Source organism: Dipodomys ordii, unplaced genomic scaffold (genome assembly GCF_000151885.1).
Source record: "Dipodomys ordii isolate 6190 unplaced genomic scaffold, Dord_2.0 Scaffold38, whole genome shotgun sequence".
Lineage (NCBI taxonomy): Eukaryota > Metazoa > Chordata > Mammalia > Rodentia > Heteromyidae > Dipodomys > Dipodomys ordii.
Genome location: NW_012267254.1, coordinates 6,421,532 through 6,448,371, shown reverse-complemented (window position 1 = coordinate 6,448,371; position 26,840 = coordinate 6,421,532). Strand labels below are relative to the sequence as shown.

Below are 26,840 nucleotides of genomic sequence, written 5' to 3'. Positions count from 1 at the left end.
AAACTTGACACCACCTCCTGAGTGCTAAGATTACAGGGATACACAACCAAAGTTGGATGGAGATGAAATTGTCAAATGTTTGTTACTATATTCAGACCTCTAGTAACTGGCAGTCAAACACTATTTCTTTTTTGGGAGGGTCCGGTCCGTGGGGCCTGAACTCTGGGCCTGGGCGCTGTCCCTCAGCTCTTCAGCTCAAGGCCAGCGCTCTACCACTTGAGCCACTGCACCACTTCCGGCTTTTTTCTTTTTGCTTATGTGGTGCTGAGGAATCAAACCAAGGGACTCATGCATGCAAGGCAAGTGCTCTACCACTGAGCCTCCTTCCCAGCCCCTCAAACACTATATCTAAATGATTCCTATAACCTGAAATGTTATAATGTACATAATGTAATATAGATTCCTATAACCTGAAATGTTATAATGTACATAATGTAATATAGTATCATGTAAAATATAAATACTTGAATAGAAAGAAAACATATTGAAATTCTTCATCTTTCATATCATGGAGTTCATCAATACTACTTAAAAATGAAAAAGGGGGGAAAACATAATAGCATCAAACTTTTGGGACTCGTTCATCATTTTTTCCTTCCCCTAAAGAGACCTGTTAGAAAATTATATCCCTACGGGGAATAAATATTTTTCCAAAATGTGCAGTTCTATTTACATATTCTGTTAAAACCTAATACTTTTTTATTAAAAGAAAGCATGATCCAAGTTATATCCAAAACCAGTTCCCTTCATTTATCTCCTGTCTATACATGTGCACAGAGATATTAGGTATGCTGCTAAATTCGTGCGAATAGTAATCATGCCAGGACAATAGGATTTGGGATGGTTTTACCTCTCAAAATTTTGCTTTGAATTGGTAGCATTTTTATGATGAATGGGAGTTCCCAAGCAGTTGTATATGATATAGTAAATTCTTTCATTTTTGAGACATGACCATGCTTAAGAAAACTTAAAATTTTTTGAAATGAGATTAAGAGAGTTCTTATACAGGGTTATATACATGTGCATACAAACAAATTGACTAAGGATAGCATACTTAGGAGAAGAGTCCAATTGTGTAACTCCTTTGAACAAGTACTTATGAATACCAGGAAGCTAAAATATGTTGTAGGGAAATAGCAACAAGGGGAGGACACAAATGGAAGGCAGAAGGATTGCAAATGCAGTCATTATGTTCCATGTAATTTAGGTAAAAATTCAATTGTGTAACTTGATAGGGATGAGATGGGCAAAGATAGGGAGAACAATGGAAAGGGTGACACTGACCAAGATACACTTCCTTCTGGAGTTGAAACACCTTTATACAACTACTTAATAAAAATAAAAGAAATATATCTTTAAAAGTTCTTTCTCCAAAGATCTACTGGAGGCATGGCTCAGTGAGACTGCCTGACTACCAAGGGTGAGGCCCTGGGTTCAAACTCCAGTCCTGCCCCACCCCTCCAAAAAAAAAAAACCCAAAGATCTCACTCAACTCTCAGTGTGATTTAATATTCTGTAAAGAAAACACTGATCCCTAATTCTGTAACAGTGTTCCTTTTGCTTTCTGTCAAAAGACACCATCTCTGTCTCCTTTGATTATTTCTTTTCTAGGCTTGAGGTCTGCTTGAAAAATCACTAGATGACCTTAAGTAATTAACCTTAAGTAACTATGCTATTAGCAATTCAAAGCAAACATTTTAATACAAGCAAAAAAATTAAAAGCAGCAGATGCTTTGATCTAGATTTCCCAATCTCCAGAACTGTGATATATTTCTTTTGTTTACCAAAAATAAAACAAGAAGCATGTTACTGAATCTAAGAAAAATGAAGAAACCTTACATGAAGTAGCTTTACTGTTTAACTGTATTATCATGCTTCTTGAAAACTGAGACCAAATAGATTATCTGGCAGGAACAACCACAACTCCCCTAATTTCCTGGCTCTTTCATACCTGTCTCTACACAAAGCCTAGTGTTTTCTCCTCATCTATGTTGGGCTCAATGCCATTCATTCTGCAGTTTTTCTCCTACCATTACAGGCTTACAGCACATGGCAAATACCTCTGTTAGAACAGTTCTCAGAATTGCCATGTGTAATCATAATGTTGCACACCAAGGTCAACTTGAGCACAAATGAAGGAGCAAGTGGGAACTGAAATTCAGCTTAAGCTCAATTGCCACGCTGGGATGTACCTGCCTAGAGGTCTCCACTAAATATGCACAAAGGTACCTTACAGATTCATGCTGAACCTGTACTTGTTTGGATTGAAACCCATCTATTGCTTCTCATTTTATGCTCCCAGTAACCATACTCATTAGATCATAGGAGTGATAGTCAAAATATTCAACAGCCAGGATAATGCTGTATCCCATAAATGGGGAAAAGGGGTGGCACTGACCTAATCAGAACTGAGATCATATGTAAACAACTATCCCACCAATGCTGTTGAATGTCAATCCTGAGTGTATCATCCTCACATTACAGATGGGCAGAGAAATTTCATAATGTGACAAGCTTGCATTTCTAGCTAAGTAGAAAGGCAAGAATAAGGTCCTAGTTGACTCAGATTCTCAAACACTGTATTATACTTTCCCTCTATCTCTTCTAAGCCTAACAGGAATGTGGGAACTTAAGTCTAAGTTTCTTGACATTTAGTACAATATCTATTCACTAGTCGACTTCACTTCTCCAAACAGGAATAATCAGAGTTTACTGCTCTAAAATAACAGCCTTTATTCCAAAAGTAACACACAAGTAATCATGGTGTTTTATAGTCATGCTTGGTACTTCAATAATAAACTGAAAGGGTTAGTAACAGGAACAATTCTTGAATGATGCTCTTGGCTCCCTCTCCATTTTCCTAATGTCTATATTCTTTAAGTTTGAACTACATAATGCAGTTCCTTGCAGCAAATATACTTCAAGTGCTGTAGAAAATACTCAAAGTAGTTTTGCTCTATAAAAGTTCAGGGCAATACTTGGCATCCAATACATTTCACTATCGGTTGATTAATTCTTCTTTGTTTCAAGGGATCATATGTTCTATGAATTATCATATGTTCATTTGTGGACTTTATTGAATCAATCAACCTTTGCATAGCACTATGATTAGAGACTGTACATCATGCCAAATCCCTAGTAGAAATGAAAACATCATCATAGCCCTGTGGAGGATTCTAATAAATTTGTTTCTACCATGAAATCAGTTCTTTGTAAAAAAAAGGGAATTTTTTCTTTAGAACCCTTTTACTGGAATATACTACCCACCTGCAGATAACTTAATCATTCTGATTCGTGACCAAAATCTATTTTACTGGCAAAAAAACTGAACCTAAGATTATCATTTAAAATTGGAGGTGGGATGGAGAGAGCACATGTCTATTAGTCCAAGGGTTTGAATTCATGGCCTGGGTGCTGTCCCTGAACTATTTTTTGCTAAAAGCCAGCCACTGCTCCTCTTCTTGGATATAAGAATCTCACACCTTCCTGGCTAGGCTGGCTTTGAACCTCGATGTTCAGATCACAGCCTCCCAAGTAGCTAGAATTGCAGGCATATGCCACCAGGGATTGGCTTCTACTTTTTTATGGAAATAAGTTAGAAATGTTTAAAAATGAAAACTTTAGGGCTGGGAAGGTGGCTCAGTGGCAGAGTGCTTGCCTAGCATGCACAAGGCCCTGGGTTTGATTCCTCAGCACCACATAAACAGAAAAAGCAGAAGTGGCACTGTGGCTCAAGTGGTAGAATGCTTGCCTTGAGCTGAAGAGCTCAGGGACAGTGCCCAGGCCCAGTGTTCAGGCCCCACGACTGACAAAAAAAGAAAAAAAGAAAACTTTAAAGAAACGAGTGTTGTAATTACTTAAGAATGAATTACCTAAAGTATGAAATACATTATTTACAACTATGCCACAATTTAAACTATATTTGCAAGGTAGACAAACGTCTTAGAAAACCAGAAATGATTAGTTCACCTGAGGTGAGGATGCTTAAGAGCCTTAGAGGGGAGAACTATTAGCAAAAAGTAAATCACCAAATATTTAACATGTTAATAACCAGTTTGGCTGATTAAATAACTATATTACATTTAAATTGATATATTTTCATTTTATACCAGTTATTAGTAAAAATAAGCAGTATGATAAATCCTATCTGTAAAATCAATCCTGACAGTCAATATACATATTCAACAAGTCCATCACCAAATGTTAGACCCTAATCCCTGTCCTTACTAGGTTACTCACATTGCCCAGTTTTAAACCACATTACCACAGGGGATGTGTCCATGGCCTAGTTATGGCCAAGTCAGTCCAGCCACCTATTTACAAGTCACCTTGTGTAGAAGACAATCTGTACCGATCTGGTTCTCTCAAAAACACAAAATCTGGGATAGGTACAAAGAAGATCTAGAGTTAGACACTGGTGGTTTACACCTATAATCTATAGGTACTCAAGAGGCTGAGATCCAGAGAATGATTGAAATCCAGCCGGACAGAGAAATACATGAGGTTCCATCTCCAAAATAACCAGCATTAGCTCAGCTGGAGGCTCAAATGGTAGAGCCAAGTAAGCAAGCCAAACAAACATAAGGTCCTAAGTTCTAACTCCAGTGTGACCTAAAAGAAAAGAATAGCTAAAGATTATGGCCAGGCAAAATAACAATAAATATAGAATGTGGGATTCTAAGAACCAAAATCAGAAAGGTATCTCCTAAGGCAATATATACGAACAGGTAAGAGAGAAACTGAGAGTACATGATAAAGCTTGAATATAACTAAGAATGCTTTTCCTTCATCAGTAATTTTGAATGCCTGCTACCTAAAACATGACACTCAGTCTGGTTCCATGAGGCTAGAGCAAGGCTATACAGCTGTTCAGCATTGTGGATAATCTCCATAGAAGAAAAAATATGGCATATAAAAATATCCCCACAGTTCATGTTGCTTAAACAACAAAAACAATAAACTATGCCACCAGTGGCTCACATCTGTAATCCTAATTACTTAGGAGGCTGAGACCTAAGGATTGTGGTTTAAAGCCAAATCAGGCAAAAAGTCTGTGGTACTCCAATTAGCCATCAAAAAGGTCTCAAATGGAGCTGTGGCTCCAGTAATAAGAGTGCTAACATTAAGCAAAAAAACTTAGGAAGTCAGGTACTAGTGGCTCACGCCTATAATCCTAGCTACTTAGGAGGCTGAGATCTGAGGATCCCAGTTGAAAGCCAGCTCAAGTTGGAAAAATGGAGAGATTCTATTTTCCAGTAACCACCAAAAATAAGTCAGAAGTGGAGCTGTGACTCAAGTAGTAAAGAACTAGCCTTTAGTAAAATGCTCAGGCAGAGCCCTAGCCCTGAGTTCAAACCTGATGACCAGCACTAGAAAAAAAAACCCTCAGGGCAAGTACCCTAGGACTGGCACAAAAAACCCTCTCATCATTATAGAAGGCAAATATGAATAGTGCTCCCCATCAATCTCCCACAAATATAGACATTCAAAAACAACCCGCATAATTTGATAGTCCAACCTATTGATGAATTGCAATTTATATAACAGGAAGAACAGAAACTCAAAATACAGTCTTGGGGACAACACAGAAGGCAGAACTGAAAATCAAAGAAAAAAGACAGCTTGGCTGGTGTAGATGAGTTTCCCCAGTAGGAAGGCAATATATCTGGGAAAGTATGCTATTTGAAAAGACAAGTAATCAGGTCACTAAATCTAAAAATGCATGAAGTCTGGCATCACCAGAAAGAACCTTAAATCACAGAACCACGAGAAAGCCTAACAGTTTGTGTACAGTTATCTAAATAAAAACTCTAGGGAAGGGGTACCAATTAGCATGGAGAACACTTAGAAAGAGGCCTGGGAACCATCTTTGTACTCACTAAACACCTTAGTTTCTAATATCATTGCTATTTGTGGGATAAGAAAATTTGCTAATGGAGAGAAATCAGAGCCCAGTACTTGGTAGCAGTGCAGAATATCCCGATCTAATCACATTAGCCACTAACTCTTCAGAGAGCTAGAATATATAAGAACAGATATGACATGCTAACTAAACACTATGTTCCTTAAACACCTCCACCTTTTTATCAATTAAAGGTTAAGAAAGCTTTACATGCAAGGTGAGCATATTAATTTGGATTACCTCAGAAGCAGACCCTGAGACAAAGATTGCAATGCAGATATCATTTTAAGAAGTGACCTCAGGAAACATCCACTGGGAAGTAGTTAAGTGATAAAGTAAAAGAAGTCAATAATAAGTGTACTGTGAAGACAGTCATTTCTCTGGATGACTGGAACATAATTGTGTGGATAAACTCTGAAAAAATCATGTACTTTAGTTACCTTGCAAGAGGTTAATAGAGCCAGGGTACTTTCACAACAATTTTCTATCAGGATTTTTGGTTCAGAGACACTCCCAGAAGTGTTAACCTCTAGATCTTACAGCCTACCATGCAGACTAGAGAAGCCTTCCAGGTCCCTCAAGAAACCCTTGAAGAAATACTGGTAGTTAAAAATCAGCTGGCACACACAGAAACAACAAGCCTGAGAAATAGAGGACGTGACAAGCAGCATTCACTACATATATTTGAACCACAGAAAAATCTCCCCTGTCTACTGGAGAAAGTAGCTTAGGCAGAATACATGAAGGAAACAGTGAATGGAACACAAGAAGTTTGAAGTTTGATGGCCAACTAGATTCCAGGAGCTGGTAGAAACACCTGGCAAAAAAGCAATGTGGACATCAACATTAATCATCTTCACAATGCCTGGGCAACTTAACTACTGCATTGACTACTATACCATATAAGAGGGACAACAGACAGTGGGAACCTTTGCCAGAAATTAGAAACAAATAGCATTCTATTTTGGTGACAATCATATTTTCACCAGTTGAAAGCAAGCACCAAGCAAATAGGATAGCTGCGATGATTCAAGTTCAATAATTTGTTGTGGAGGGTCTCAGCCAAAGGACCAAATCTGGGGACCACAGTTCATAGAATTATAAGACAGGTATCCCCATTTTCTGTATAACATAATACCTGTACAACAGAGAGTCAGAGGAAAATAATCTATGCAACAAAGACCAAGATACAAATGGATATGAAAACAATGATTACTGATTACATTTGATTACCTTCATTTGATTGTGAGCAAATTAGGGCCCAAGTAACCAATTTAGATACTTAAGGGTCACCACAGAGGCCCAGGAATTATTAGGAAACCTATTCGCTGCTTATTTTCAAGATATCTTTTAGTGAAGAAAATTATCTGTGTCCCTGCTCCTCCACTCCCTTTCCTCCAACATTTTTCAAGCCAACAATCGGATTCAGAGTCCAGTACAACCAATTAAGGCTTTTCTTGCTAGTTAACAGGGTTACTGAGCTTCTGTATGATTATATGTGGATACAGAACACTGTTCTGATTCCCTTGGACCCCAAACAGATGTAATAAATTGTCTACCCTGTTTTTCTCCTCAACATGACATCCAGGTCTAAAGATACACCTTAAGTTTAGCCAATTAAAAAAAAAAAACTGTGTGTGTGTGTGTGTGTGCGCGCGTGTGTGTGCATGCATGCACACACCTGGTATTGGCCTTGAACTCAGGGCCTCGTGCTCTCACTTGGCTTTTTTGCTCAAGGCTAGTGCTCTACCACTTGAGCCACATTACTTCTGCCTTTTTGCCAGTTCATTGAAGTGTTTCACACACTCTTCCTGCCAAAACAAGCTTTGACGTGTGATCCTCAGATCTCAGCCTCCTGACTAGCTAGGATTATAGGTTTGAGTCACCAGTTCAAGGCTGAAATGATAAAGATTTTACACTTTTTCTGGTAGTTTAATTTCTCTGAAAATTTGACATGAGTAGTTTCATATCTACACTTGAAACATTTAATCCCTAACATGGTATTTGGACTACATTATCTTTTGCTATGTCTTCTTGGTAGGCTAAGGGCAACAATATAGCTCTATATCCTTCAAGATGAGAAATAGCCAAGGATGAATTTTCACCAAATAGTGTGATATTTAAGTTGTGCATAAACCATTTCACAGTTTGTAAGGATAACTTAAAATATTCATCAATGGTTTTAAGGAGAATTTCACATCTCTTTTGTTCAAGGCAGGACCATAAGATATGGATCTTATATGAACAGTCTGTTTGAACTTACCTGCAGATTTTCTCCCTTACAGCAGACAAACGCATATAGCTCAGCTATTAACCACTTTGAGTTAACAGAGAAAGAACGAGAAATTGAGATTGTTAAATGTCCATGGAAGTGTTCAAAGACTCTACTTCTACCTGTTACCACCTTCAAGCTTGGTTTTCCCTAAGGGAGAAACTGACTGATCTGAATCCAGGCACTTATTCAGCTTTTTTCCAGCACAATAGAACTTGAAGGTATTGGTAAAATTCTACTTTATCCAGTTCAAGTGAGTGATAGTAGCTTTTTACCTCACTAGAATGCAGAATTCCAAAATGTGATTCGAGGTTGAAGAGCTTTAGATTGGGGTTTGGAATGTAAAACACAAGCTAGAGAAGGTAGTGATGGAAAACACTTCATTGTTTTTCTACATTTCCCATCCCTCTTGCAGGGACACAGGACCATGTGGCTAGTTTGAGGGCATGCATTTGAAGTGGGTGTTAAATTTAGTCATATTTGGGTTGAAGCACTAGAAAACATACATGAAATTCTCCAGCCTCTTATTTATTACAGTGGCAGGTGGAAGAGTCTTGACTAATGTGTCTTGAATAGTGTGGCTACAAAATATTCTCAATCAGCTTGGAACCTTGAGTGATTGTATGGAGTAGATCCTATTCCTCTGGCCTGCACAAGATAGGCAGTGTGAGCAAGAAATTAAATCTTCATGTGCAAAACTACTGACAATTTGAAAATGCTACCTGATCGTATATAATTGTATTCTTAATGAAGATAGAACTCTCCCATCTGCAATGCATGAGTTATTTCATACTTTTAATTTAGATGTAAATAAATCTACATGTCACACCCCAGACTCCTCTGAAGTGGCTCTACAGAACAGATCATGAACAATTCAAGCAAAGCTTTAGCTTTCAACCAAATATACAGTAGTGAGCAATATAATTCAGTAAACAAGATTGCTTTCTACTGCACAAAAAAACAGGAAATAATTAAATTTCTTATAGACATTTCTTTATTATATTTTCCCACTTGAATATTTAGAGAATAATTTAAATGTAATGTATACTGACAGCAAGCACAGTATCGAATGTTAAGATTTTTAATATTTTTCTTTCTCACCCTTTATTCCTTTAGGAAAAAGTATTTAGATGACCGAAAAGAAACAATTATTATGCTAATCACGGTATGCAATAACACATAGAAAAGAAAGCAACAAAGAAGTGAAAACGTCTTTCTCCTCAAATCACTTTTAATTCGTTTTTCCACAGCCATATAAATTTAAAGTATGAAACAACAATAATACAACTATAGAATCTAGGTTCTCTTTCAAAGCAGCGGCATATAAAACATAGAAAAGCTAAAACCTCAGCACAAGCTTCAAAAAAACAAGGACTGAGAGGTTTTTTGATGAAAACATGAAATGCACAAAATACAGTACACAAAATACTAAAATGCATAAAATATAAAGCTACACATTTCAGGTAGAAAGCATTGTAAAATATATAAAATATGCAAGAAATCAAAACCAAAGAGATTTTTCTTAAGAGTACCATGAATACACTGGAACTGGCAATTAGCATTTGAAGATGGGAACAAGAAAATAGCAGTTTCCCATTTAAAACTTTATTTCTAGGCTTTAGGATTTCACCTTCTTGACATCCTTCTTTCCAGAGCTCTCAGTAGCTGACTCTGCTTTTCTTTTCTGTGACTAAAATGGAAATAGATTTAATGTTCTGCTCCAATATGCACATTTTAAATGGCCGAACAATGTTAAATCTAGGATGTAAATGCATTAAAAAATTTTAACATGAATATTCACTTCAATGTCACACTCACAGTTAATGTTCTACATAGCCCAACAAACTATATAACCCAATGTAAAATAACCTTTAAGGATGTTTCTTCTTATGAAAAGACATAAAATATCCATCAAAAATATTCATCAAGTATCTACTTACACACGGTATATAAATGTACTCTTATCTTAAAGGACTATTCAATACTCTTAAGTTTTAGCAGAAATTTCACTTTTGTTACTCTTTAAAAACTTCTGATCGATTTCAGCATACCATATTTCACATCTTCCATGATGGTCATTTTTTTTTCACTTTTTAGCATCTCTGAAATCAGGATGCATCTTACAATGAATCCCATTATACTTGGCAGTATGTTTTTCTTAGTGACACAAAAAATAGCGTTGTGTCTTACAGTGGAAGGCATCTTAGATTTGATGAAATATGGCAGCTTATTTAACCACACTTAAATGATATGATGTACTAAAGAATAAATTACAGCTATACAAAAAAAAACTTGACTGGTTTAAAAAATCAAGTTGTCTTATTATCTAACATTTCACTCATTACCATGTAAAGCTTTGTTTTCTGCTCAAAGTTCTCATTTGCAGTCATGATTCCACAGAGATTAGATGAAATATGTGATCAAATCAGGACTCTTGTTTTCAACTTCAGCGTCAATCCATCCCTAACCCTCACTTGGCCCAAAAAAGGATTTTTCATTACAGTTCAGTTTATATTTGTGAGGATTCATAAAATATTGAGCCCCATTACTAGAGAATCGAATCATATGGTTTACAGACAGATAAGAAACATGTGATTGTGGTAGGATTTTTTTCTTTCTAAACAAATTAGCAGGTCATAGAAACAGCTCATGGTATCATTCTGGCATTTAACATAATTAATATAGGCATTTTAATTATGTAAAAAACGAGATGAACCTAAAAGTTAGGAAAATGCTGAAAATTTTACCATTGGAGTTTTAGTTGCCCGTTTCTTCTTTTCTGCTCTCTCTCTTTCCTCAATTTCCATATTTTCTTTCTCAATCAATGAAATGAGAGTGTTACAGCGTCTCTGAAATTCCTAAATGAAACAATAGAATGACTTCATTTCTGTAAATTCAGTCATAATCTTTCCAAAATTGGCAATTATTTATCTGTATCATTTCTGTGATAAAGAATTTCCCTAAGTGTTATTCCTCAGAACAATATTCATACAAGGTATAAAGTTCACTAAAACTATGGGTGGGAACAAATATCCTTTGAGAAGTAACTAAACAAACCATGGTATATCTACTCTATGGAACACTACTCAGAAATACAAATAAAGAATTAGTAATATAAAAACCTGAATGAGCCAGGCGCTAGTGGCTCACACCTGTAAGCCTAGCTACTCAGGAGGCTGAGATCTGAGGATCATGGTTCAAAGCCAGCCTAGACAGGGAAAGCCTGTGACTCTTATAAACCACTAAAAAACTGGAATTGGCGCTGTGGCTCAAGTGGTAGAGAACTCGCCTTGAGCTGAAGAGTTCAGGGACAGCGCCCAAGCCCAGAGTTCAAGCCCCACGACAGACAAAAAAAAAAAATAACCACCTGAATGAACTTCAAAGTGACATCATATTATTATTTTTAGATAACATTCTTGAAATGACAGAATTATATAAATGGAGAAAAGGTAAAATGCTGTGAGGGCTATGGAGGGAAGAGTGAGAATGACATCAAAAAACAATGGAGTCTTGTGTAGGTGATGATCAGTTATACAAATTTATACATACCAAAATTACACACACACACACACACACACACACACGCAGTTAACATCAAATCAGAAACGAGTTATGCACATGGGCATGTGCAAGTATAGTACATGCACTGTAATAGTAAGATGATGAATTACAAGCTCTCACTCACTGAAAATGAATTTCACTATCAACACCTGAAGTGGAATAAACTATGTCTCTTCAAAATTCATATCTTAAAGTCTTAACTCTCAATGTGACTATATTTAGAAATGGATTATTTAAGCAGTTAAATAATGTTAGATGAAATAAAAAATGGTCAGACCATAATGTAGGACCCATAAAATTGGGCCTAAAGGCAACAGGAATAATGTATTACTGTCTTTTTCTTTCCTCCTCCTCTTCCTCTTTTTCTTCTGCTTCTTCTTCCTCTCTACGCACATGTGAATACATCATGTACAGAAGAATGTGAACCAGAAAACCAACCCCACTGCCACTTGGACCTCTAGCCTCATAATTATGAGAAAATAATGTCACAAAGGAAACCTCAACTGTGGTATGCTGTTATGGCAGCAAAGCCAGACTCGTTATATACTACCTTTCTAAAAAGCAAACAAAATAAGAAATAGATTTTGCTGGTGGTGATGCTGTTTTGGATTCAGTTTTTTTTCTTTTTAGGGGGAACCAATGGGAGTGTAGAAATGGAGGGAGAAAACATGAACAAATGCAGTTATGGTACTCAGTAGACACTGTGGAAAAAGAACTATGCAATTTGTGGGTGAGGACAGGATGGGGGAAACTGAGGGAAAGTAAAGAAAGGAGTGACATTGTCCAAAAAACCATACTAATTACCTGCACAACACCTAGTAACAATAAGTTTATATTTTAAAAATCTTGCATACTTTCTGACCTAACAGTTCTATTATTATTTTACTGTCAGCAAATAAGAAAGGCCTACAAAGAATCAAAAGAATTTTCACAGTGGGGTAAATGGGGAAAGACTGGGAACTAATTATGTTTTTGGTAATTTGGAAATAGAATACATTGACACAATAGCTGGAAGAATATAACAAGAATGTGATCAGTAGTTAACAGCAACTACTTCTGAAATAAGACCACTGATACTTTTTTTTTTCTTAAGAGATGGGGTAGGACTATGTTGCCCATACTGCCCAGGGCCAAGTAGTTGGACTAGGAATTTTCATTTTGTCCTTTAAGTTAGCCTGAATTTTTGAAATTTGCTAAAATGAAGATTTAGTTCTTAAGTGATCTCTAAAGGTTTCAAAGAAATGGTAATTTTAATAGTTTTATCTTTCCAAATAAAATCAGGGAATGACAAGATAGGAAATGTTAATTTCCTAAGTGTTATCAACTATCCAAGCACTTACTACTCACTCTTCAGCTCTCAAACAGGAAGGAAAATACGGTCTAGCCAAAGAAAATTACAGATTGACAGACTAATTTCCAAGTATAGGTGATCTTTTTTTTGGGGGGGGTCCGGTTGTGGGGCCTGAACTCTGGGCCTGGGTGCTGAGCTCTTCAGCTCAAGGCTAGCGCTCTACCACTTGAGCCACAGAGCCACTTCTGGCTTTTTTCTTTTTACTTATGTGGTGCTGAGGAATCAAACCCAGGGCCTCAGGCATGCAAGGCAAGCGCTCTACCACTGAGCCACCTCCCAGCCCTAGGTGATCTTATATAATACTGGAATGTTGATTTCTCATATATCCCAATTACCCAAGGTTAAATAATTTAGGAAAAATAACATTGGAATCTTAGTTACAATAGTGGTGATATATTTAATATGCAGTTCAAACACTCTTCATAGCTTCATACACTAATACACATACAAATTAAACAGCATGTTATTTAATTTATCTATTATAGAAAGGGTGAAGTTGACCCTGATGAGATTTGATCATTGGTTTCTAGGGAGACTAGATAAGATTCTTTATATGAAGTTGATTCTTGAATCATTAAGCTATACCCTCTGGCTATTATTATTCTCAGTAAGTAATAGTTGCCTGTGACTGCAGATATCTTTAGATACATATTCATGATTCATATGAATGATTCACAGAAAAACACTAATACTTTGAGACAGTCTCATATGCAGGGAAGTAGAGTATCACAAAATGATTAAAAATAGACTGCACAATAATTTTCTACCTTTATTATCTTTAACCTACCACCAACTACTCCAGACACAGAAAAATAGTCTAACTCTAGAGGAAGAAATTCAGGACTAGATGATTATGGGTATTACCTTCCTGCATAGGTCATGACTCATTCTCTAGAGACATACCAACCCAATTTTCTAACTATACACTTAACAACTGCCTAACTAAACAGATGGTATAACAAACAGAATATCGCTCAAAATCAGAAAGGCCAAATTACCAATAAAGCATTGACTCACTGCTTAAATAATTAAATGACATGAGAAAGTTTCTATCAAAAACAGTTGCTTTTCCTGATTTCTCCACATACATGTGCCCCTAGATTTTTATTATTCCATTTGTATTTATATATTCTGGAATTACAAGGAATTGTCCATAGTGCCTCAACCAGTTTCTACAATTCTGTGGTCCAATGATGTCTTTGTCCCATGTCTACACTCTTCATTTAGGAATTAATAAGTTTAAGGGAGAAAAATATCACACTGAAGGAAAAAAATGAAGACAACAGAAGGGAATAGGAAAATGACAATTTTTGGAAAAACATTGCATGTATAAATATGTATGAAATGCTGAATTTTAAAAGGTTAAACAAATATATCCATGGCAGGACTTTCCAGAGCTTTTAGCATTCTGATACAGATTGGGAGTATCTATGACAGGATTTAGTGTTGGTATGTCCCAAATGTATTTCAACATATTTACATATTCTGAAACTATGTTTAGTAAAAGCCAACTTGACAAATGATATGCAAGCTAAGGGTGATCACTAAGATTAAGTAAGAATCAGAGTTAGATCAAAGATCATAGATATATGAACAAAAAACTAAGTAATTTTACATAATGTAGTTGATAAAAAGCCATCTTAAAATTTTGGAGCAAGACCAGTGCTACACTGTATTTACTACTCTCAATACAGATCCTCACTGGTAAAGGTCATCAAATTATACACTGTTAAGATCAAAAGGGACCTAACAATAAAAATTATTCAAGTTAATACCTGAATAATCCTTTGTATTATATACTTGCTAATGAGTCATGGAGCTTGCCTAACAGAATTCTTTGGCAACTGTATTCTAAAGCTGGCAATTCTACCTCTGGACAAACTTGCTCTCTTGTGGCAGGAAGACTATCTCAGATCAGGGCAAGAGAGATTAGAGACACACACAAAGGCAAGAACACATCACCACAAGTGAGTTTTCCACTTTCTCCTTTATCTTTCTATTCTGTTCAGGATCCCAGACTATGGGACGGTGCTTCCACATTCAGAGTGTATCTCTTAGAAATGGACAAACTGAATCCTCTAAAACTGTGAGGTAAAACAAATACTTCTTCAATTTAAATTTCTCAGGTATTTGTGACATCGATGGAAAGTCAAATTGCCACAGAAAATTGATACCAGAAAGGGGGACTCATTCCTGTGACTAGATGATGATACAGTTTAGAAGTCTTGGGAATTTGGAGAAATGTGGTGATGTGAGCTAGAAAAGCTCTAGAAGAGCTCAATGGGTGGGTGATTCTGGAAGAAGCTCAGAAGACTACAATTCCAGTAGGAATGTGGGGAAGCATATTTCATTTCATCTGAGACTTCTATCTGATAAGAGAGTTGCAAAGCACAATGCTCACACAGACCTATATAGGAAAATACCATCTGTGCTCAGCCAACCAGGCACTGAGACTACTGCAGCTGTGGTGCAAAGGGGCCTAGAAACTGCTTGAACTAGGGACAGACTTTGTTGTGGTCCACATGATGCTGATTTTATAAGCATGCAGAATGAGTTCTAGAGTCATGAGACATCCACTCAGTTTCCAAGGAAAGCTTGGTAGGCCAAGCAATGTGTGTGACAATGTAAGAGTCTCTCCTGGAAGCCCCTGAGAGCTATGACTTCGAGAGAACTATGAAAGCAAAGTCTAAGCTGTAATGGAAACTTAAGATGCCTGGAGATTCTGTGAGCAAGCACTGTCCACTAAGGAAAATGTCAGGCTATGAGTTAAGTAAGCCCAAGAGAGAGGCTATAAGAGGTACAGACCTCTGGAGCTCACAACCCACTGCTGTGTGCCCTGGATGCCAAACATAAAGCTATTGGATTGGCTTTCAGTCTTGCTTTGGTCCAATCCTTCTGCGCTGTTTTCCTAGTCTTCCCTTTAGGAATGGGAATGTGTGCTCTGTGTCGTTGTATTTGAACATATGCAACTTTTTTTATCATACAAGTGCTCATAGCTAAGAATTTGCCTCAAGTCTCAAAGGAAACTTTCAAGCAATGCAGACCTGTGACTTTGGGGACTTATAGAGATGGAATAAATGCACTTTGTATTAGGAGAGGAACAAAGGTCTTGGGGGCAAAAGTAGTATGTTAAGAATGTTTAAAAGGTATGTAGGGGTGTAAAATGACAAGGAACAGACTTCTGATGGTTATTTTTGGATATCAACTTGAGTTCATTGAGAAGCACCTAGGCCATTAGCAATGCTTACCTCTGGGGATGTCTGGGGATGTCAGTGAATGTGCTTCCAGAGAGCATTAACTAAGGAGGGGAGACTTGTCCTGACTATAGGTAGGCAGCACCATCCCACAGTCTGGAGTTCCAGGTGGAATAAAAGGATAAAGCCAGTACACACACGCACATATCCTCTCTACTTCTTAGCCACCATGATACAGCAGTTCTTCACTCTGCTACACAATGCCCACCATGATCCTCTGAAAGTATGAAACAAAATAAATCCTTCCTCCCTTAAGTTGTTTTTTCTCAGGTATTTATCCCAGTAACAAGAAGTCTGATGATAAATACCCTATCCTTGGTTCTATTATTTCTTTCCCTCCACTTTTCATATATTATTTTAAACCAGATTTCAGTACATTTTTTCCAGTAAAAAGCCAGATGGTAAATATTTTCAGCTTTGCGAATGCCACAGACTTTGTCACAACTATTCAGTTATGCTGCTGTAGCATGAAAACAGCTATAAACAATACATAAATGAGTATGTACCTCTGTTCTAATAAAAACCTTATTTCCAGGCACTAACATTGCAATTCTGTATACTTTTCACATACCAGAATAGTAGTCTTTCTATTTCTTTCAACCAGTAAACATTTAAAAAATCATTTGTAGCCTGTAAACTATGCAAATCAGGTTTTGCCAACTCTTGCTATAAATTACAGACTTCATATTTACTTTAAACAAAATTGTGCTGTTCTGTTTTCTCATATCTCTCCAATGGCTTAGGAGTCCACTCAATGCAAAGTCATTCATATTTTAACTTTTGATAATAGGATATATCTCTCTGCCTTTAATAAATGATGTAATGTTTGCAGTGCACAGTGTTGCCCCTTGGTGTGTGGTGAATATCAATCACCCCAGGCACCAAGTTCAAATATTCTTTGCCCCTACTCAGCTTCAAAGCATCAATTCAAAAAGCACATCAGTAGACTTGAAGTGACTTATTGAAAAAGATTAAAGAGGTTCCACATTACATTTCCTATGTACTAAAATCCTAGACACTAAGCCTACCTAAGTCTGAATGACAGAAGGTCTGTGCCTTTTATGGTTGAAAGTCAAAAGTAGCTGAATGAGCAAGAGCAAAACTGGAAAAAAAAACACTTCACATTTGTTCCTCTGAATTTGTGATAAAATTCTATGTCAGGATTTTCTTCTACAGTTCTTAGTAAAATGAAATGAACATATTTTTCTATTTCTTAAACATACCCTCTTCATTTTACTTCTAGAAAATAAAATTTTAATTAATAGCTTTGTCTATAAATTCTCTGCTATAGTTTCCAGATTTTGAGTCACATTTGAACCTCTGCTGAGATTTGAATATCATGTTTCAAAGCCAGCCCAGAAAAGAAAATTCTATGAGACTCTTATCTCCAAGTAACCACCAAAAAGCTGGATGTGGAGCTGTGGCTCAAGTGATAGAGTATCAGCCTTGAGTGAAAAAAGTTTAAGGACAGTGCCTACGCTCTAATTTCAAGACCCAGTACCAGCACGAAAAATAAATAACTTGAGTCTATACTAAAATCTCATAGCCCAAGAACACTAAGTTAAATGGAAACTGATGCTCTAATAAGTATATCCTACATTTCCCAAACAAGGACCAAATAAAGATACTTGTATGTAATTACTACCATCTGTAAAATGACTTTATATAAATTATTTTTACTTTTTTACAAGAGAAAATGCATCACTTATAAGTACCTAAAATGGATTCTTGTTAGTGCATTAATTGTATTTCTGTTTATCAGCATAGTCTAGGCCCCTAAATGAAATGGTAGAAATGCGTAACACACAGGAAATCTACAATTAGATATTCAAGCATGATTATATCAAGGCTGCTGCAGGAATGAAAGGCAACCTCTATCATTAGAAAAAGAGTAAAAGAAATCTGACATATTGGTACATTTCTTCACATTCTATTCAGATCTAGTCTAATTGTAGGAATCTGTGTGATAGAAGCAAAGGGAAGTAGAAAAGTCTGATGCTCCTTCATTCACTCAGTACCTACTGTGGGCCCCATACTACTCTTACTTGCTTAAATATAACCAACTATACTTCAAGGTTAAAACAGCAGCAGTAAAAAATGACTCTGGAGCAGATGGTGGCATATTAGCCATGGGAAGGAAAAACAAAGTGAATGAAGCAAAACTAGAAACAAATGCGAGAATTGTTAGCACGGCTGTTAAGTGAAGTAGGTATCTACCTACATCTACCCAAGCCGTATTTTTAAAATGTAAATCTGATCATGTCACTGCCTTCTTTTTTGTTGCCAGTCCTAGGGCTTGAACTCAGGGCCTGGATACTGTCCCTGACCTTTATCACTTGAGCGATTAGTTGGAGATAAGAATCTAATGGACTTTCCTGCCCAGACTAGATTCAAACCACAATTCTCAGATCTAGGATTACAAGAATGAGCCACCAGCACCCAGTGTATAATCCTGCTGGCACAACCTGGTATGTATTCCCTGAGCTAATTCCTAGGTTTTCAAGACTTGGTTCCAATAAAGACCTCTTTTGTGAACCTATTCCTCAGATTCCTTTGGTATAAGGCCAAGTTAACACTACTTTGTCTGTACATCCCTCTATATAAGGCTTTTTCAAAATTATGGCAAAAAGGGACTTTTTGGTCTTTCAAATGTATGAGGAGCAAAAAGATGTCTGTGAGCACACAGGTATTTGACTTTGAGATTCTAATTCTATATTCATAAAGAACCCATTGATATGTATTTTACAGTTTATGAATTTACTAAAGTTTTATTCACATTTATGTCATTAACAACACAATACTCTAAAATACCAATACTAATTGTTAATACAAAATTAAGTACTAACATAAAATCAAACTTCATGAATAAGCTTTATGACATTTATTAGTTTTCATAAGGAACTATGAGAAATGTTAATTCTGACTATAGGACAAATAGAGATTTCTCATATTTTACCTTTCTTGTTCTTAAATACCTATAAAGACAATCCTTTCCCAACTGGCTACAGAATATATAAAATATCCTGAGCTGAAACCATAACCTAATTAACATTTACTAGCCACTGTGATAAACCTATAAAATGAGGAGCAAGTTAATAAAAAGCTGTAGTTAGTATTTTCTAGAAAGTACTTTTTCTTGTACAGTTCTAATGAGGAATGACATTTTCTTACTTTTAAATAAGGAACACTTTCATTAATAATAAAGTTGTGATTTGAAAACAAACTAATAACATGAAAATTTTATTACATTATATTCAACACTGCAATTCTCTCCCTGAGATGCTATCACAAAAACTCATCTAAACGACTACAAAAGACAGGTAATTGTAATGACTAATTACTACTACTCTGCTTAAACGTACATGGCCAAAGGCAATGAACACACAGCTTCTCAAGCTAGCTCAGGAGGAAAGAAAAAAGCTTCCTAGAAGTTAAAAGGTAAGAATTTTTAAACTAAAAGAGTCAAAGCAACCATGTAAAGGAAGCAGTAAATGTTTTATCAAAAAATGTTTTATCAAAAAATGATCTTTACCTTCAGAGAATTAAATTCTCCTTTTTTCTAACTTGAAGTATTAAGAAGGGATCTAAAAGCCAAGCACCAATGATACACATGCTTAATCCATGCTACTTGGGAAATCAGGGAGCACACTGAGCCAGTCCAGGAAAAAAGTTCATGAAACATATCTCTCCTCCCCCTACCCTGGCATCTCAACTAATAATTGGGTGAGGTAGCATGTGACTGTCACCCCAGCTACAGACTGTAGGAAGCTAAAGATCATGAGACTCATGGTTCTAAAACCAGCCCAGGCAAAAAAGATCAAGATTCAATCTCATTCTACTCATTTCCCCCATTCATTCTTCTACCCCTCTCCTCTTGCCGCCACCTTCACAAGTACCCATATCCTAGTAATCATTTTGTTGTGCATTGATGTAGTCTTTCTAAAAAACTATGTTATTTTCATTCTCCACAGATTCTATTATAATTCAGCTTACTCATTTATAACCGCCTGGGTGCCACCCAGTGTGCTTACTTCCAGATTTATATGCACATTCTAGTTCCCACTAATGAGGGAAAACATGCAACCTGGGATTCTCTGGGTCTGGTTTACTTCATATAACATAATCCTCTCCAAGTTTTTCCATTTCTTTAGAAATGGTTAAATATCATTCTTTCTAATGGATGCATAGAATTCCATTACTATATGTATCACATTTTCTTGATCCATTTGTCCATTGAGGAGCATCTGGGACAATTCCAAGAATACATTGTATATGCCACAGAACTGAAAAAAATAAGGGAAGGTTTGTGGGGGGAGATGTTGAAGGGATGACACAGATCGAGATGCACTGTCTACATAAATTGTTTTGTTAAATGGCAAAAAGATTCAATATATAACCTAAAAATTATGAAAAGTTAGGGAAAGAGTGGGAGGGGTGGGTGAGAATGTTAAAAAGGGTAGCATTGATGAAGAGACACTGTACTTATAAACTGCTCTGTTGAATGGCAACTCCTTTGTACAACTATCTAAAGAAAATTTAAAAGTAAAAGAATGGTAACTTTTTGAAAAGATTCAATCTCAAAAGAGAAAGCTGGCTTTGGTGACATGTGCCTATCATTCCAGCTATGTCAGGAAATGTAAATAAGAGGATCACGTTATAGCCTACCCCAGACAAAACTTCAGATGCTATTTCAAAAATATCTATAGCAGCTGGGTGCTGGTGGCTCACACCTGTATTCCTAACTACTCAAGAGGCTGAGATCTGAGAATCACAATTGAAAGCCAGCCTGGGTAGAAAAGTCGCTATGAGACTTATTTCCAATTAAGCACTCAAAAACTGGAAGTGCTGGGTGCCGGTGGCTCACGCCTATATTCTTACCGACTCAGGAGACTGAGATCTGAGGACAGAGGTTCAAAGCCAGCATGGTCAGGAAAGTCCATGAGACTCTTCTCTCCAACAAATCATCAGAAAACCAGAAGTGGCGCTGTGGCTCAAGTGGTAGAGTGCTCACCTTGAGCTGAAAATCTCAGGGACAGCGCCCAGGCCGAGTTCAAGCCCCACGATTGACAAATAAAACGAACAAACAAACATGAAAGTGGAGCTGTGGCTCAAAATGGTAGGGTAGAGTGCTAACGAGCCTTGAGTAAAAGTGCTTAGGGATAGTACCTATATTGAAGCCCCAGGACCAGCAATAGTAGTAGTAGTAGTAATAATGAATATCCAGAACAAAAGGGGCTAGAGGCATGGCTTCAGTGGTAGAATGCCTACCTAGCAAGTGCATGGCCCTGAATTCAAACTCCACGACCAGTAAAACCAAAATAAGAGTAGAAAGAGATATCCAAGACATTACTGATTAAACTTTGGACCCTTTCTCCATGTATCCTCTGCAGTAAACTGACTACTGTGCTAGATCTTTAGGACCGCTAGATTATTCTCAAAACTCCTAGTATGTTAGTAACTAAGTAAATAGGGATAGTACCTTGACATCAATTCCTTAACAGAAGTGTCAAGAAAATTAATGAGCTAATATTGGCAAAGAGATTGGCAAGCATTTTATACATAGTACTATGCAAATACACAGTATTATCATTTCCTCCTAGGGTCATTTGGTAAAGATTCTTTTAATTCTGATAGCTCTTTAATATCCTAAGAACTCCATTCTATTTTCCTTAGGAAAAAATGGTAAAGCAATTCTTATGCTCTGAGCTAAAATGTATCTCTCCTCCTTGTTTATGTAGTTCAATAGAGACTGATTGCTTACTTGAAGACCACACTAGTTCTCAGAAAAAAAAATCACAGTCTTTTTAGCACAGAGAAATGGATTTGAAACTCATTTTTCCCTTTTGTACAGCCAGCATTTTAAATGGAGAAGAGACTCAAAGAAATCATCAACCTTTAGCTGAAGGCTTTCAAAATGAGGCGTATTTGGAAGTGGAAGACTGTGCCTTTGAGCACTTTATGACTGTTAGTTAAGTCAGAAAACCATGGATTCAGTATTTTGAGATCTGTGCATAAAATTTAACTACCAAGGTTTCTACTTTTTTCTAAGTATTTCATTGCTTTTTTAGTAAGATGAGTTCAATCATTAGCAAGATTTTAATTGAAACACAGTGATACTCACAAAATGAACCAAATCATATCCTCAAGTTTTGAGATGAAAATTTCCAATGAAACAATTTGTTTTTATTTCAGAAATCACAGCTGCCTCTTCAAGGGCGTTATTTCTCATTCTAACAAAGGAATAACTCATATTTTGATGAGAGGATAAAGAGACCAACTAGAAATATTAATAATCCATTTCTATAATCCTTTACTGATATCATGGAAATAGTCCAAAATTGACACAAATAAATGCATATTTTTAATATGACTTACATTCTAAATCTAGAAATATAAGCAAAAATATCCATCAACCAGAACAGAAATTAAAATTTAAAGTAATATAAAAATTTATTCTAAGACATTTTAACATTTAATATAAAATTACTTTAAGTTTTTAAAGGTTCTCTAATAAAATTTCTATTTTTCAGAAAATGATTGAGGACAGACAGGTCTTCCTTTTTAATAGATAGGTATTTCATTTAAATATCTGATTTTGAAGACTACACTAAAGATTTAAATCTCTGGGTAAAGAAAGCAGCACAGATTAAATGTCTTTTCTTAAAAAGAAGATGGAGGGAAATAGCTTCTTTACAAGGGAATTCAGAGACATCTAGTGGTTGATAATAATATACTGGGGTTTTTCTTGAGAAATGCTGTAAGAGGTTATGTAGCTAGAAATTATGCTTATATTCTAGATAAGATTTCCTTTCCATTTTGAATCTCTATAATGCTACCTCTGGGCTGGGAAGGTGGCTCAGTGGCAGAGCGCTTGCCTTGCATGCCTGAGGCCCTGGGTTCGATTCCTCAGCACCACATAAGCAAAAAGAAAAAAAAAGCCAGAAGTGTGGCTCAAGTGGTAAAGTGCTAGCCTTGAGCTGAAGAGCTGAGGGACAGCGCCCAGGCCCAGAGTTCAGGCCCCACGACTGGACCCCCAAAAAAAAGAAATATATATATATATATAATACTTCTTTAGTTTAATAAATCCAGAAACTACAAACAGCATTAAATTATTAACCTCTTAAAATTAGAAAAACATCATTGAAATAAAACTTAGAACACAATAAAATGCTCCATAACAGAAAAGAGCATGTATTTTCTAAAACCTGCAGTTAGGCATTTTTCTATTATAGGCTATTGATGTTGCCCTAAATTATGTCATTACATGCATAAAAAAATGCAAACGGCTAGAAATCAGAAATGCATGGATTTTGAAAGGAGTTCTCTGCTAAGTATGGTCATAGATGCACTGAGCTACACAGTACCTTAAAAGGCCAGCTATCTCATTGTCAGGCTTCAGATAATTGAAGAATAATCTCACTTCCAAAAGCTATTTTGCATCATCCTTCAATGATCCAAAAAACACTGTCAAACAACTGTTCCCTATATGGATCTCAGTCCTTCATGCTACACATTAAGTCCTATCTTTTGTATTTGTTTCTCAATTCTTCCACTATCTTAGTAATATATATTTCATCTTCTTTTGTGTAAGTATAGTACTTTACAAGTACCTCTAATGAATACCATGTTGCCATGTTCAACTGAAACGTTATTGGAACTATTCTATTTCCTCATGGATCCTTGCTTGGTCTAATTTTTTATATTTTTTATTGTATATACTGTACAGAGGCATTACAGTTACATGAGCAAGGTAATGAGTACATTTCCTATCAAGCATTGTTGCCTCCTCCTTTGATTTCCCCCTACCATCCCTTCCCTCCGACCTCCACACCTACCTCCCACCCCACCCAAGTTGTAAAGTTCATTTTCAACATAGTGTCTTGTACATCTCATTGTTACAATGGGTCAACCTGTATCACCATTTAAGCATTTTGTTTTTTCCCTTCCCCTCCCTGAATTAGAGAAGTGTATATACAAGGTGCAGGGCACCGACATCAAATACAGTGAAAACGGGTTATACGGTGGGGGAAGAACATACAAAGAAACAAAAAAAATCACATGGTACATTAAAAATATGTTAGAAACAATAGCAAAAAAGAAAAAATATATTTGTGTCCCTATCGGGGTTCATTTCACTTATCATCTTTTTTTTCTTTTTTTATGGTGAAAATACTGTACAGAGGGGTTACAATTATGTACATAGCTTTTGACCTTTTCCACTTGTCCTACATATGTATTAGTTACCACAAATAAGGGAAACCATGGAGCCTATGTTTCTTTGGGCCTAGCTTAGCTTGGTCTAATTTTTATTTTCAGTTCTTTTAATGTTCTATCACCTATAAATATGATAAGCACATTCTAATAATGACATAATCTAAGTTTGTGTAAGCATTTGTCAAAATTAATGCCTTTAATACAGCAACTCACATTTTTCTTTTTATTCAACTTGAACTGAAAATATGAAAGGAGTGAAGTTTTGAGTAAGAAAATGTTCGTAACTAGTCAATAGAACTATGGTTTGGATTGCAAGCTTCTAGTTGACTTTAATTTGGGGACTATATAAATCTATTTTAGTCTTAATAACCCAGGCTTATAAGAGACTAACAGGATCAACATTAAAAATGTGGCCAACAGTGATAGTTCACACCTACAATATTAGTACTTGGGAGTCTGAAGCAGGAGGTTTATGAATATAAAGCCAGACTGGGTGTCATTGCAAGCTATATATCAAGACCCTGTCTCAAAAAAATAATGTGCTGCTTTAATTTCAGTATCATAATGAACAATGCTAAATAGTATTAGAATTAATAGGGACATAATCTATTTTAGCACATAATAGGGGAAATTGTAAAAGTAAATTTCACTTAACTATTCTCTATCATAATATCATATAAAGACTCAACTTGGGCAACAATTCCTTTTCATTAAAAATAAATCCTGGGGCTGGGAATGTGGCTTAGTGGTAGAGTGTTTGTCTAGCATGCATGAAGACCTGGGTTTGATTCCTCAGTATCACATAAACAGAAAAAGCCAGAAGTGGCACTGTGGCTCAAGTGGGAAAGCACTAGCCTTGAGCAAAAGAAGCCCAGTGACAGTGCCCAGACCCTGAGTTCAATCCCCAGGACTGGCAAAAATAAAATAAAACCTTACAATATTTACATAGTCTAAAGCATCACCTTTTGCATAAGTATGATACTTTAAAATTATCTCTAATAAATACCATTTTGCCACTTTCAACTGAAATGTTATTGGAACTGGTTAGTTACAACAGAGAATAGGTACTTTTAAAGTAGTGAGCTCTGGGGAATCATATTAACCAACTGACCAAACTCGGTATCACCAATAGTGTGACAACCTGACATAACATTCCTGATAATATGGCACAATAGGAGGCACACAACTGTCATCACATCTGTACCATTTCTTGCCAAAATGTTGAACTTAAATTTAACAGTATGGGATAGTTTATAAGAAAACCACCCAGGATATCTTAAAAATGTTATTAGGATAAAAAGTTGTAGATTTAAAGAGACCCAATAGTGTGTGAACTCACTAGATCATCAATTTCAGGAAAAGCTATAAAAGACATTCTAGGGGCAAACAGAAAAGTTTGTTCATGGATGGTATGCAAGATGAGCTTAATCAATGATAACATTTTCAGGTGGGATTGTACTGAGATGTGAAAACTTGTGTCTTCTGCAACTTGTTTTGAATGGTTCATGAATATTTGCACTTATGAATATAAAGTAAATATATTTCTGAATACAGAACGCAGATGTTTTCATTTGCTGAGCACAAAATAGATTGTATGCTATATAAAGATATTATGTCCAGGTGTATAATCATCTATAAAGTATATACATATAAAACATATATATGTGTATCTTTATAAAGTATATACAGAAAGAGAAAGAGTGGGAGAGAAAGCCAAAGTGATGAAAGTGACAATTACAACATCTACATGAAGGATATAACATGCTTATTTTTCAAAAGGAAACAAAAAGTAACCAAAAAGATACATACCATGGCAGTTCTAGATTTGATAAACCAGTCAAATCTAAACTGGGGAGCATTCCTTACACACTGTCTTAATTCTTCATACACATTTTCTCTATCAAAGCCCATTTTGTGTAACATACAAATCAGGAATCTATCTTCTTCCTCAGTATAATTCTTTCCTTTGCTGGTTCCATACTGAATTCGCAACTGATGAAATGGTGCCTTGTATCTTGCAATCTGCATATATCAATGAAACAGTGCTTTTAGCTGAATGCACAACTGTATAATATGTCAAAGTTAATCAGTACATCAAATAAAATGCTCTATTAATACATTCATGTAAAACATAATAGTACTTTGGCATCCAGAGCTTTCTTGATACTGATCCTTCGCTGAATTCTTGCTTCTCCACGTTCAATCTGGGCCATAATTTTCTCAATATCTTGTAATTCATTGCAACGTTCCCAAAATACAGCTGGAAAACAAGAGTTATTACTTTAA

The 26,840-nt window shown here is 36.1% G+C and overlaps 1 protein-coding gene across 2 annotated transcripts in view; it reads right to left on the bottom strand.

The window, feature by feature from the left end:
- Positions 1-9,338: 9,338 nt before the first annotated feature.
- Positions 9,339-26,840, bottom strand: part of Smarca1 (SWI/SNF related, matrix associated, actin dependent regulator of chromatin, subfamily a, member 1) — an 85,195-nt gene continuing 67,693 nt past the window's right edge. For both annotated transcript variants that reach the window (XM_013018177.1, XM_013018175.1), the window contains 4 exons: positions 26,696-26,814; positions 26,364-26,576; positions 10,922-11,032; positions 9,339-9,864 (listed from right to left, as the gene is read on the bottom strand). In XM_013018177.1, the coding sequence (XP_012873631.1) occupies positions 9,793-9,864; positions 10,922-11,032; positions 26,364-26,576; positions 26,696-26,814 (515 nt within the window). In that variant the 3' untranslated portion in view covers positions 9,339-9,792. The remainder of the gene's footprint in view (positions 9,865-10,921; positions 11,033-26,363; positions 26,577-26,695; positions 26,815-26,840) is intronic.